A 14,724-nucleotide genomic window follows, 5' to 3' on the forward strand; every position below is an offset into this window, starting at 1 on the left:
TGAGCCGGGAGGGTGGGAGGGTGAGGGCGCGAATGTATCAATAGAGGGGACGGCGAGGGTGGTTAGTGGGGACTCGGATGCAGGCACGGACCCTGGGGTGGGAAAGAGGACGTCGGGGAGGTTAATGTGGATGGGGCTGGTTTTTCAGGAAGAAAGGGAACAGACATGTTCACTTGGACATCCCCGAAAGAAAAGGGTTATGGCTGGTCGGTGACAGTGGGGAGGTGGAAGGTGATGCCAGGGGGGTCAACAGTGATGGGGGAAAGGAAATGGGTGAATGGGGGAGGGGAAAGGACAGGGGTACTAAAGATAAATATCATATGCACCATGTTTCTAAATCCCAAAATGAAAGACAACTCGTGGTGGGCAGGAACAGGTGCTGAGTGGGAGTGTGATCAGTGAGAGGGCAGAGATGCAGGTCAGCTCAGATGGACAACTGAAAGAGAACCCCAGCAGGCAGCACTGAAAATGCTCAAGACATTGAGATGAGTGTGATGAAGGAAGGGTCCGCATGCGTGGGAGAATGCTTGCATGAAGCTCTGAAAGGCCCTGCCAAACACATATTTCTCCCCCTCAGAATCACTCGTGGACCAGCTGCATGCAGCTGAACTGCTAGTGGGGGGGATGAAGGGGAGGGACATGCGATGCCTGTCAATGAAGCTGAAAGACACCATTACACATTATTCAGTGAAAGTGAATATATTTTCAGATTATAAAATGACAAAATGTGTTCACCTGTGCAACCAATTGCGATCTGAATTTCTCAACTTTTCTTGCCCTAAAACCTCTAGGTGCTGCTCTGACATCTGTAGGAGGGGTAGACACAGCATGTGTAATGGTTGGCCCTGATGCCTCTGATGACTTCGGCTGGGTCCTCTAAACAGTTGAGGCCTTGGGGGCCCCAGCTTACTTTGGCTGTCCTCCTGTGGGCCAGCTGCTCCCTCTACGGTGACAGGGGGTGAGGTTGAGAGGGTCACAGACAAAGGGGACTCGGTGGGAGAGGACAGCCTTTAGATTCCTGAATGCATGAGCCAGCAGTGTCCAACTGCCACTCCTTCTCCCTTCGGGTGCCCGAGGGTCCTGGCCTGACTCTTTGAGGGGAAGGAGCACCTAGAGGGATGGCGAGGTGCCCCGTTCCCCTCTTGTGTTGCCACTGCAGTAACTCTTCCATCTCCGCATTCTGCTGGACTAGGGTCTCCATGGCATCCGCCATCCTTCCCATGGAGACCTCCATGTGCACACACGTGGGCACCACTTCATCAGAGAGGTGGACACACTCCTCAGACTTGTGAACTACTCTGTTGAGGGCTTCCAACAGCTCTGCGTGACGTTCCCCCGCCTTCTGTTTATTTTCCACGATGAGTTGGAAGGCCGAATCCAGGGACTCATCATCTGACTCGGACCTCACAGATGCCTCTTCCCCAGCAGTGCTCTGAATGCCGGGGAGCTCGGCTGAACCTGCTTCCTTCTGCTGCGGGCACGTGTCCGTGTGATGATCACCAGATTGTGAACCCGAGCCTGCTCTAGATCAGGGTCCCACCAAGGTGTGTGTCTCTGCGCTGGTGCAGGGTGTGGGTAAGTGATGTGACAGATCTTCCAGACTGCTTATTTCCAGCTCTTCAATGGAGGAGGTGTCCTCTTGGCTGGAGGTGAGGGCCTGGAAGCAGCTGAGGGACTGGCTGGCTGAGGGTGTCAGTTGCTTGGCAGAACCGCCCGTGAACCAATGTAGAGATAATTAGTGCATGTCAGCAGAGTCAAAAGCAGGGGAGAGAGCACTCACATCTACGTTGAGAGGGGGTGATGTGGTGTAGGATCCTCACGTGGGTGCTCGCTACCAACCTCAACATTGCTGCAGGCATGGTCCACGTCTTTACCAGTCAGCGCAATGGCACGCTCCTCAAAATAAGTGAGGGACCTAATGTGGGCCATGCCACCCCTGGTCTGGGGCCTCTCCCTGCTGTTGTCTTGCATGAAAGCTTCTCTTGCATGAAAACAGATGGCGAGAGTGTGAGCAGGGCGCATGGCATTGTGTGGAATGTTTGTGTGGCGAGCAGAGCCATGGACAGGATGAGGACGAGAGCTCGAGAGGGTATGAGCCTGATGGAGATGTGAGGGTGTGAGAGTTGGTGGTGTTGTCCCTTGAGGTGTGAGATCCCTATGGATGTGTGATGTGTTTGTGAGTGTGTGAGTTAAGACTGATGAGAAGAGCGGTTTACCCTGATGGAACGGATGAGACCATTTGTCCTCTTTCGGTACTGGGTGGCTGTCCTCTTTTACAGGCTGTTGATGCTGACCACCGCTGCCACTGCCTCCCATGCTGGATTTGTCACCTTGCTTGCTGGCCTTCGCCTAGAGCAGGGGTACAGGACATCACAGCGGGCCTCCATGGCGTCCAAAAGATTTTCTAGAGATTCGTCACTGAATCGGAGATTGCAGTCCTCGGCTGGAAGAACTGAGAGATGTGCTCGTGGCTGCACTTCAAATATGGCGCCCAGTGTGAGGAAGCTGTGAGGTTACGGCATGGCGGGCGAACAAGAGTCTTCTTGTCAGCGACCCGGCGGGCTTCCCAGGAATGCATGATTAATGAGGCGGGATTGGGATGATATGGCATGAAAAACCGCCATTGCGGCTGGCGGCTAAAATGTTCTTTTTCAAACCCGCTACCGTACTTGATGCAAATGTGGGATGATTCTGCACCTAGCTTCGTCCTTGCTGCTTTCTCCCTCGCCTTGTGGCATTTGGCTAGGCTCCTCAGCTTGTTAAAGGCACTGCTCAGTGCAGGGAGGAGCCCACAAGGGCCAACCCCAGTTCCCCTGCTCTTCCCCACCATTGACACCTGCTGTCGGAGACCCCTCCACACATTTCCCTACTTGAGAGTTGCCACCCTGACAACTAGACACATCACATAGTGACTGTTTACTGAGCAATTGCATGATCAGCAGATTCAATTGAGATATGACAGCTAATGGATTTGAGTCCACACTGGTGGCAGCATTCCCTTTGTGCATCATCGATCTGGGAAAATGGTACAGGTTCGGATGATATTCAGCATTTGTTCAAGATGATCTTCTCAGCTACTCTTCCGAACTGTGACTTTCAATATCACACAGGCTTTGTGATGGGTCAGCCAGGTACAGGTCTAGATCGGTCGTGTCTCCAGGGACCATATGATCAGCAGCACTGGTTGCTTCAGTTGCAAACTCCCTGCCTGACATCTTGGCATCTCCTTCTGGCACCGAGTAGGCCTCTTCACACTGATGCACCCTGGATTCCCTGACACACTCATTCCAGGATTCCCTTTCACTATCCGGCTCCTCTTCACTCAGGCCACTGTTGGCTGGCGCTTCAGGTTCTGCTATGCCATTGAGTGGCTGCTTGCCCAGACATCATCCACTAGACTTTTGGCATTGAGAAATTCCCCTCTAGGAATAGTCTTCTGAGGTTGCCCTCCAGCTTCAGGTTTGACATCATGGGTGTGACCATTAGTGTTAAGCTGCTTCCCTGTTTTAGCCAAAGAATACATCTCATAGTTCCGGCAGTAGTTGGCAATATCGACAGCCATTCTTAGCCAGTAACACCACCTTCTTGGCAGTGCAGCTATCTTCTCTGAAGCTCAGTGTCCTACCTGATCATCAAATGCGGTTAATACTTGACCCTTGAGACTGCCGAGCAGGAGGAATTGCTTCACCTCTCTTCTGTTGTCATGAATCAGCCGATAGAGCACTCCTTCCTCTTCCCTAATCTTCTTCCAGCACCTCAGCAGTTTATGTGCCTGTTCGGGCTCCTTCATTAGGCAATGTTGGGTCAGTGGATGTTTAGTCTTCCAGTAAAAGTGAAATGTACCAACGTCTTCATTGACCAGTTGAAACTGCCTTATGTCCTCTTTTGAGATGGATGGCCAAGGTGAAGCTGTATGTGGCTCTATCACTCTAGATCGGGTTTGGATTTCCCTCATAAGCACATTGGTGGTACTTTGATGACTCCCTACTAGATTTCACAGAGGATTGAGATGGGAATGCTGCCGTTTTCTTGAGACATGGGTGTGGCATCGGCCATCATCCTCTCTAAATTGGCAAAAGTGGGTTGCCTTCCATATTCAGTCTTCTGGCTGGGGGCCTCAGTGTTTCCATTTCCTTTGCCGGGCCCGAATCTTCCCAGGTGAGGGAGGAGGGATGGAGTTGCACTGGACTGGGTTGCCATGCCTGATCTCTGTGAAGTTTGTGGTTATTGAGAGCAGTCTCATTGGAAGTGCCCAACCCTGTTGCAATTCCAGCAGCTATTTGGAGTATCGCTTGGGCGTGCTTGATTGCGAGGCTTACTGTAGAGATAGCACAACAAAGAATGGATTTGTGCTTGCTGTGCAGCAATCTGTTCTGCCTTCAGCATGAGGTCTACATCCCCGTGTAGGTGCCGACAGTCACCTCCCTGATTGTGGCCTCTTTCCTTGTCTTAGGAGTCCAGTCTTCCACCATCATCTGGATGATATAATCTCGTTCATCAAGGAAGGACAGTCACATTTGTCACTGCTGAAACTCCTAAACCCCCTTTGGACAACTTCAACCCTCACTGCTTCAGCTAGGTGATTTTTCAGCTGTATGTCCCTGGTTGATCTGAAGGAGGGATCCAGGAGGTCGATGAGGTTGAACAACTTCACCAGCTCCAGGGGTACTAAGTCCAGGTCCTCTCCTTCGGCTTGCTTGTACTCATAAAACTTTTGTGCAGCTGTGACAGGCTAGTGCTGTCCCCAAAACCCCATGCCAGGACCTCAAAAATCTGCTATGGACTTCTTTGAACATCTGTATCTCTCTCCAGTATTTCCCGGCGAGCTTTCCCACATGAATGTTCCATCACAAACGCTATCTGCTCCCTCTCATTGAGGCCTCTGGAGCCATCACCAGTTGTGCATTCTCAATCTAGTCCTTGGCCTAGGGGTCACTGGACATCTCTATTCTTCTCCCAAATCTGTCTACCTTCCTATCCATTGGCAGGAAAAATCCATGACAGGATATTCCATCCATCCCTGCTACGTTAAAGGAAGGCATACTGGAAGTCTCTTTCTGGTCACTGCTTCAACTCTCAGTTTCATTTTGTGAAGCCTGCGCCTCTGCTAGAGCTGCAGTTACTTCAGCCTCCTTTGCTGGCAGAGCCAACTTCCATCTGCTTGATCTCGGCAAGGCGCCTTTCCATTTTGTCTACCTTTGCCTGATGCCTGTACTGTGGAATGCCATTCCTGACATCAAGATGTAACATGAGATTTAAGCACACAGACTGCACAAAGGTTATAAAACAAAGTTCATTTATTCCACTGGTATCAAAGTGATATCAACCCTCCAGGGAAAGGTTAACCTCAAGGAACAAATTATTAACAGAGAATATTCATAGCCTATGATCCAGATCTTAGCCCCATATGTGGCCTCGGCTCCCCAATGCAGTAACTCACCAATTTTGAACTGCTGCTTTAGCTCCTGGCTGCAGTCCTTCTCTCCTCTCCATGATGCTTTTCAGGCTCAGGGGTGCTGCCAGTCTGTTTGACTAGAGTCTCTAATTCCCTGCCTTTAGCTACCCTGAGGGGTTTAAGCTGCCCTAGGCTCCTGCCACATTGCCACTTACAAGTCCTAGCCTTGTCCTTGCTGCTTTCTCCCTCATCTTATGGCATCAAGCTCCGCTCCTCAGCTTGTCAAAGACACTGCTCCCTGCAGGGAGGAACCCACAAGAATCGACCAGTTGTCCTGCTCGGTGCTCTCCCCCACCATTGCAACCTGCTGCCGGAGGCCCCGCTACATGAAGATCTCCCAAAACACTTTGTAGGAAATGCAACAGCCATTTTGTGTATAGCAAGCTCCCACAAATAACAACATGATAATGACCAGTTCATCTCTCTTTCTGATGTTGGTTGAGGGATAAATATTGGCAGGACCTCAGGAAGAGCTTCCCTGCTCCTCTCTGAACAGTGCCATGGAATCTTTTACATCCATCTGAGAGAGCATTTAGGGCCTCAGTTTAACTCATCTGAAAGGTGGCACCTCCAACAGTGCAGCGCTCCTTCACTACTGCACTAATTGTCACCTCAGATTGGGAGAGAGCAGTATTGTCACTAGACTAGTATTCCAGAGACCCAGGATAATCCTCCAGGGACCTGGGTTCAAATCCCACCAAGGCAGGTAGTGAAATTTGAATCCAACAAAAATCTGGAGTTAAAAGTCTGATGATGACCATGAAACCATTACTAATTGTCATGAAAACCCATCTGGTTCATTAATGTCCTTTAGGGAAGAAAATCTGCTGTCCTTTCCTTACCTGGTCTGGCCTACCTGTGACTCCAGACCCACAGCAATGTGGCTGACTCTTAAATGCCCTCAGAACAAGGGCAGCAATTAGGGATGGACAATAAATGCTGGCCTAGCCAGCGACACCCACATCCCATGAACAAATAAAAAAAAGATTTACAAGTGGTTCCCAGGATTGTGTCACTATTTATAAGCAGTTTCCCAGGAATGTGTCACTATTTGTAAGGTGTTCCCCTGGAGTGTCTCACTATATACAAGGGGTTCCCTTGGAGTGTGTCACTAATTACAATGTGTTCCCCAGGAGTGTGTCACTATTTAAAAGGTGTTCCTCAGGATTCTGTCAGTATTTATGAAGGGTCAGATCCCATTACATGTACTGTGTATCATTTTGAATGCCCTATCATGCAAAGGGTCTGCGATGTACATTTTTGACATGTGAAGTCCTAGTACAGATGGTCTCTGACTCAGGCTTCCAATTCAACTTCACTTTTCCCTCTTCCTCACCATTGCTTTCCCCATCCTCAGCCTCCGGTTTCCTTTGTGCCACTGCCCTCGGTTTCCTTCTTCCGCGCTTTTGGTTTTCCTTTACTCCTCCTCAGTTTCTCTTCTTCGCCTCCCATGCTTCTCCTTTCTTCCTCAGTTTGAACCCTTCCACTCTCAGCTTCCCACTTGTCCCTTGATTCCTCTCTTCCCCCCCTCAGTTTCCTCTCTTCCCTCAGTTTCCCTTCTTCCCCTGCCTTGACTTCCATTTCCCTGTTCACAGATGGCCTCTCGGAACTTCTTGCACAACATCTGCTGGTGTGAAGCCATGAGCAAAAATACTTGACTAGAGTGGACCCATCCTTTCTCAAGTAAATACAGTAACATTTGCAGTTGTTTCATGGTCAGTTGTTATGTGGTCATATGATCAGAAATCATCTCATCAGATGTCACATGATCATTTATGTGGTCAGATTTCATTTGGCCAGATGTCACATGATAAAATCTCCAGGAATGCCTCTAGCCAGAGTTAGTGACCCTACTCAGAGTACCTAGCGTATTGAGGTTACTCACTCCCAATTACAATGTGGTGACTGTCTCCTCTTGTAAAGTGAATGTTGATTTCATTTCAGGAAAGAATGAGATTCAGCTGTGCTGCTTTCTATGGTTGAATATCACTATTCAGGATCGTACACGCTGAATGGCTACTTGGATGAGCTACATGAGTCATGTTTGTACAGACTCAACACTTTTACACTTCATTATATGCAATATCATTACAAACATTATACATACTATACACATGTTGTAAGAACTAAGATATGTACCACATAATATTTCCATTAATGTCATTCAAATTCCAGTAGACTCTCATTTTGACATAAGGAGTTTCTGTCCTGAGAACTCTCTCTGGCCCAGGGCTACACTGCCTGTCCTCAGGACTAATCAAGTTATCACTACTGTGGCTTGGAATGCTGCAGGCTGTAACCCACAGCAACTGAGCCTGTGTATTTGAAGGGCTGATGATGGAGAAACAGTCTGGATTGAAAAGGCAGCATGTTCGAGAACTGACAGCGGCCTCTCCTGCAGTGAGCCCCAGAGGAAGGAAGCTACTTTCCCAATGGAGCAGGGAGAAGGGATCAGTCAGCACACACTCAGTGTACTGTTGTCCCATACTTCAGCCACTAGCCACATGTGGCTAATTGGAAATCCAGATGTGGCTAATTGCATTTCTGATTAGTAAATTAAAAAATGATTAATAGACACCGTCACTGATCATCTGATCTCAATACTCATGATCACACCCTGTGTAAATGTGAATTTTAACCTTTTCTGCATTTGTTGGTAAAATGGCGGGAAGAAAAGCAGAATCTGAGGGTTTTTTTGTTTGTCTTTGGTAACTGAATGGTGTTAGATGTTTGTTAAGTAACTACACAGACATGAAATATATTTATGTCTTTTATATGTGTGCATGAGGCCTTCTACTAAAATCAGTGCATGTGGCTAAAACAGTGTTGTTGCAGCCTCACTAGTCTGTGACAAATCAGCAATTCCTATTGGTTAACACCGACCTAGTGAACTTGGTGCTGTCTAAACCAGGGACTAGGGTGTGATACTGAGATGGGTAAGGTACAACAGAGGAGCAGGAGAGGTTGTGTTCTTTTAAATTGGGTGTTTAAGATGATCATTCGGCACACCAGTGTCATACTCAATCTCTTCCCTGAAATCAATTATTTTGTTTGGATTGGCAGGACTGCAGCCCTAGAATTTCTGATTTGGGGATGGTGTTGGGTGGAATATTCTCATTTCTGGGCATGATCTTTGGTTATTCATTGCTTGCAGCGTTTCTACTCGACAATGATCAGCTCATCATGATCAAGTTGATCTGACAAGATAGTATCATCGATTTTCAAAACAATATCATCGATAGAAAATACTTCCTCCACAAATACCTGCAGTCTCAATATTCAGTGGTTGTTGCACTGCACCTGGTCCCCATTAGACTGAAATTCCTTTCTTGTTAAAGTTATCCAGTGGGCAGTCATATATTCCAATTAACTAAGTTCAGGTACAAACACTTTATACTTCGTACTTGGTCCTTCTGTAAGCTATTTGTTAAACTGCTGTTAATCTGAAATGCAAATAGAGGAATTTAGCATAATGAGTGATGTGTTAAAATGTTAAAAATCGATTTTAAAATTCTCATCCTTGTGTTCAAACCTGTAGCCTCTCAATCACCACTCTCTGGGCTGAATAATATGGGGGGGGGGGCGTTGCGGAAGGACGACATGCCTCCTAGAGACCATGTTGACCTGCCCTGCAGCCATAAGGCGCTGCGGAGTGGACTAACGAAGGCTGAGTGGGATTTCTGCCCTTCATCATCCTTTGGCAGCTCCATCAGTCCCAGCAGCGCCAGGAAGGCGTCAATGGCGGCTGCTGGGACGACAGGAGAAGAAGAAGATCTAGGCCCATGGATCCCTGGGGCAGGTAAGTCTTGGGCCTGGAGGGTTTGGATAAGTTAGGAGTGGGAGGAGGAGGAGGGGTGGAGGAGGAGAGGGGGGGAGGTGGAAGGGATGGATTTACGAAAGGGAGCAGGTAGGAAGGAAAGGGGGCATCAACCTAAGAGGAGAGACCTGCAATTGGCAAAGGGCAGCCCTCGAAGAGTGAACCCCCTTCCTTCCCACCCTTGAAGCATCTGATTTTAAAAATCGGGCTTCCCACTGCTGCCCATGCCAAACGTTTTATGGAGTGGGCAGCTATTATCAGGGTTAGCTGGTTTGTTAACAAGCCTAATTGACCCTTGATTATGCATTTAAATATGGCAGGCAGACTGCCAATTTTGGCGCCCGCCCACCTCCCCCAGTATTATCGGGGAGAACTTGGGGGTGGGTGGGAAGGTCGTGGGATGGGCACCCACCGTATTTTACATGCCCCTCCCACGGGAACCATGCCTGCCGGGGGCATGTATAATTCATCCCTCTATCTCTATAATCTAAGAGGCGAGAATTGGAGGAGGGCAGGGATTTCATAGAGTTGTAGGGCTGGAGGAGGTTGCAGAGATAAAGAGGAGGTGAAGTCATGGAAGGATTTAAACACAAGGAGGAGAATTTTAAAATCAAATTTTAACATCTTACAGAGTGTGCTGTGTGCTTGCTGGATTAATAGATGGTTTAACAAATGACACACGGAGAGACGTGGAATGAGGTTTAAAATATTTGTACCTGATGGTGGCATTTACAATGCAATGCTGCTGGTTACAGGGATTCACCTTATATGGGAACATTTTGGGCAGCTGTCAGTGTGCCCAATTTGTGGCCATATGATGGGTTCATCCAGTGGACTGAAAATCACAAGGGACACAAATCTGATGTGGTAACCTCTGCCCACAACTATTTGATTCACGTTCCCATTGCGTGAAAACGTGCCATGAGATCACAACGTGGTAAACCTCACCCCATAAAAGCTTTAGCATTTTAATCCCCTCACTACGCACCCTGAAGACATTATCCTAGTTGCGTGGCTCCACAAAGGGTTAAAAACATGTTTTGCACAAAGCTCAGCTCCGGGGAAGGGGGAGGTGCGATTGCTGTCTGTGGTCAGTAATGAATTTTATGTTACATTAAAGGCATATAAATGGTAGGCCCAGTGCAGACAACAAGTGGCCAGGCATCAGGGGCTAATCTAATGATGTAAAAATAGAGACAGTACCAATTATATGGCAGCCCACACCACACTGCTGCAGGGACTCCCAATGAATAGCTACAAATCAAATTACAGGCTAATAGACGCACTACAAGAGGGGGCAGTCAATGCTAACTGCATTACAGCCTTGTGACCTTTCTGCTCTGAGCTGCACGGTCCAGACTGAGACTTGCATCCCTCTGAAATATGAAAGAGCCTGTTGTTAAGGGAAAGCGGTGGAACAAGGCATCGTCCCTAAATGAGTTAAACACTCTTCTGTCAAAGTGCTTGTTTCCCATTATTTATGTGTCACTGTCTCGATCCCCAGCTTACCCTTTCCATTTGAAATGCCCGAACATGGGTGCCAGTAAACTGCATCCGCTTTCCTGTTACCTTGTTCCCTTCTGGTCCTACAACCCTCCATGATATCTGCATTCCTCCAATTCTGGCCTTTAGCGCATCCGTGATTTTAATCACTCCACCACTGTTGGTCGTACCTTTAACTGCCTAGGTTCTAAGCTCTGGAATTCCCATTCGAAACTTCTCTGTCTCTCTACCTCTCTCTCCTTCTTTTAGATGTTCCTTGAAACCTACCTCTTTGAGCAAGCTTTTGGTCATCTGTCCCCATATCTTCTTTTGTGGCTCAGTACCAAAATTTGCGTAATGCTCCTGTGAGGCACTTTGGAACATTTTACCAGATTAAAGTTGCTGTTTAAATACAAGGTGTTATTACTCTGGTAGTTTCAGATTATCAGAGGATCTACAACATGCTGATATTTCCTCTCATTTCCCCACCATCCCCAGCCCCAACCCGTTTTATCACTTGCTACATCTGCCTCTGAGTGATGCCCAACTGCACAGTGCTTGTGTACAGGTAGCCAATGAGAGCAGCTTTGGGTTTAGCTCTGACCCTCCTTCAATAGTGAACCAACCTGGGTTTACACATAAAGACTAATCCCTGGAGCAAGGTACTGGGGTGGCTAGGTGCCGGTGGAATTATATCTCACTGTGATCATGGGCTTCTGGAGAAAAGGTGAGAAATATGGAGAATTCTTGAAGTTACTGACAGGTAGCCAATCAGGACAGTGGGACATGGGTCTGCTGCCCGCTCTCTGCCACATGCATGGTTAGTGTTATCAACTTGCTCAGATTATCTTGGAGTTTTCATGAATTGGAATTGTTGTGAGGAACATCCAGGAGAAAAATCATTGGATTTTTTTTTTTTAATTCTCTTTTTGGTTATAAAATACTGGAGATGGGATAGAAGGTTCTTTGGCTGAGAGTCAAATTTAGTAACAAAGTGAATGCTTGTTTCCCAATTAGTGGAGAGGTGGGGCTCCATGAGGATGGACATATCGGGTGATGAATGGTTGGAGCCTGGAGGCGAGACACTCAGGACTGAGTGGTCTTGGGATGAAATCTCCAGGAATACATCCAAACAGAATTGGCAACCCTAGGCACGATCCCAATATTAGGTTCTCAGTCAGAGGTTCAAAGCCAGTTACTTCCCCAAAGGGAGGTCAGGGGTGAGAAATCAGGTAACAAAAAACTATTTTGATTGGTTGGCTTAACAGTTGTCTTAGCCAAGGCTGCAGAACAAAAGAGGCACAAAGCTAAACCTGATATAGAATAATTACATAACCAGAATTTAAAAAAAGAAATAACTAGGGATCTGGGTGTCCTGGTACATGAATCACAAAATGTTGGTATGCAGGTACAACAAGTGATGAGGAAGGCAAATGGAATGTTGTTTATTGCAAGGGGAATGGAATATAAAAGTAGGGAAGTTTTAGCGCAGCAATACAGGCATTGGTGATACCACATCTGGAGTACTGTGTACAGTTTTGGTTTCCTCATTTAAGAAAGGACATAATTACATTTGAACCAGTTCGTAGGAGGTTCACTCGATTGATTCCTGGGATGAGGTAAGGTTATGAGGAATGCCTTATGCCTTATGAGGGAAGGTTGAACAGATTGGGCCTGTATCCATTGGAGTTTAGAAGAATGGGAGGTGATCTTGTTGAAACATACAAGATCCCGACAGTGTGGATGCTGAAAACATGTTTCCCCTTGTGGGAGAGACCTGAACCAGGGAATACAGTTTAAAAATAAGGGGGGCTCTCAATGAGACAGAGATGAAAAGAATGTTTTTCTCTCAGAGGGTTGTGAGTCTGTGGAACTTTTGAGGAATATTTTTAAGGTAGAAGGAATCAAAGGGTATCGGGCAGGATAGTGGCGTTGAGGCCACAATCAGGTCAGCCATGATCTTATTGAATGGCAGAGCAGGCTCGAGGGGCTGAATGGCCTATTCCTGCTCCTAATTCGTATATTCGTACGTTTAGAACAGGCCAGTACATGGGCCTAATTCCCTGCAGTAACAGGTAAACTCTTGGTCATCTGTAGAACTCTGGTTTTCTTTTCTAAATATACCAAATAAAGTGGTTGCACATTGACATTGCTGTCCGTGGGGGAGGGGATACTGTATAAGGTCCTCAGAGTCAGAGAGTCACATGATAAAATACAGCACGGCTGCCCTGGCCTATCTCCTAGTATTTCTGCAATTCTTACACTAAAAATGGTTTAATGGATGTCAGACTGGAAGCCTGTCAGCACATTCTTGAGTGTTTTTCATGAAGGCATTATTTATCAGCAATCTACTGACCTAAGTACCTTCTCCATGAGAGCAGTAAACAGCATCTGAGCCAGTGCAGCCTCTGTCCACACACATTTCCATCCTCATTCCCTGCCACGCCCGCATCGCAATATATAATGACCACCAATAAGTTAACGGATCAAAACATACGAGACTCAGTAACCAGCTCACCTTATTACAAAGAATACCAATGAAGGAATGAGGCTGCTGGGTTGTTTTAGTAGATAAGACAGAATGTCAAGATTTTCCAGTTAGCTGCAAATGGTTGTCAGATTTGCCAATTTCAAATCCAGACAGAAGTTCTGGGTCAAGACCAGGCAGAGGGTGGGATCAAAGCTTCTGGTAACTGGTTTGGATTGAATAATTTTCTGGAAAGTTTACTCAAAAAAATAGATGATCCAATCTACAGCAAGGCAGCTGGTAATACCAATTAATTCTGATTGGCAGAATTCTCCCAATCCAATAATTGTCTCATCTTCCATTGATTCTGGGCATAGTATTGTCAAGTACTAACTTTGAATACACTGTGAACTTTCAAAGGGGAAAGTGAGCAGGGGAGGAGGAAGATCTGTTGCAACATCATGAAGCAGGTCACATATTCGAGTGTTTGCATTGCATTTATTCAAATTAGATCACGTCATATTGCTCGTATTGTAACTTGGGAGTGTTGGAAGTTTCATTCCTCACCTGTTACGTTGGACTGTGTCAGACCATGTCAACGTGGACCAGTTTGAAATCTACGATATTCATACAAATGAGGCTCTTCTACCTGTGACATGGTAGAAGAGATCCTGACAGTCTCTGAATTCGTGTCAAACGTTTTGAGTGTAATTTTAACCTAATCCATTTGACTCCCAATTAAATTCACATTGCAGATTGTTTTGCACCTGTACAGTCCCACAGTGCCTTGCAAACATAAAGAAAATAGACTTTCTGCACAGCACGGTATAAATCTTGGGTGAACATTAAGCCCACAATGCCTTAAAAGCTAATAAAGATAATGGAAATTAATTTGCTATTTTAAAATACTAATAGATACATTTACGATTATTGCCTAAACCTATCTGATGGTATTTTGCTGTTGTTACGATGTGGTGAAGATAATTGTTGCCCAGGGCAAGAAGCTCCCCAGGTTATTATCTCAACCTCATCGCAATGACTAGTTTTGAGGATTATGCACTAACGTGGCTTGATCCTTACCTGTTCCAGAACTTACGACGTCCCTGCTGGGTGATTCAGACATGGCATCTGCCAGACGTTCACGTAGGCCTTCGTCTGTATTATCGATAGAAGACATATGACGCAGTCCAAAGCTCTCTGGCCAACTGCCACACACTTCCAGTAGTGTCACACTGCGGTCAAATGTACCTGAAACAAGAGAAGATATGGAAGTGTCATTTACGCTCATTCTTTCTTCAAAAGTCGCCCTCTGAGGGGTCACTCACCTCAACCCAATCACTCCAATAGACCGGGCAGGAGTACTCAGACTCTTCCACAGTCTCAGCAACACTCTTGATCTGGCCCCTTGTTTTTACATATTTGGTGGTTCATTTAGGGATACAGTATATGAGTAATTGGGGATATCACATGGTTAGTGTATCAAGCTTGGGAGGAACAGATGAC

The 14,724-nt window shown here is 46.7% G+C and overlaps 1 protein-coding gene across 6 annotated transcripts in view; it reads right to left on the minus strand.

Moving 5' to 3' along the window:
* bcas3 (BCAS3 microtubule associated cell migration factor) overlaps positions 1-14,724 on the minus strand; it is a 1,018,944-nt gene that overhangs the window by 41,246 nt on the left and 962,974 nt on the right. For all 6 annotated transcript variants that reach the window (XM_078548265.1, XM_078548260.1, XM_078548263.1 and 3 more), the window contains one exon: positions 14,302-14,469. In XM_078548265.1, the coding sequence (XP_078404391.1) occupies positions 14,302-14,469 (168 nt within the window). The remainder of the gene's footprint in view (positions 1-14,301; positions 14,470-14,724) is intronic.

This window comes from Cetorhinus maximus, chromosome 9 (assembly GCF_964194155.1).
Source record: "Cetorhinus maximus chromosome 9, sCetMax3.hap1.1, whole genome shotgun sequence".
In the NCBI taxonomy this organism is placed as follows: Eukaryota; Metazoa; Chordata; class Chondrichthyes; order Lamniformes; family Cetorhinidae; genus Cetorhinus; species Cetorhinus maximus.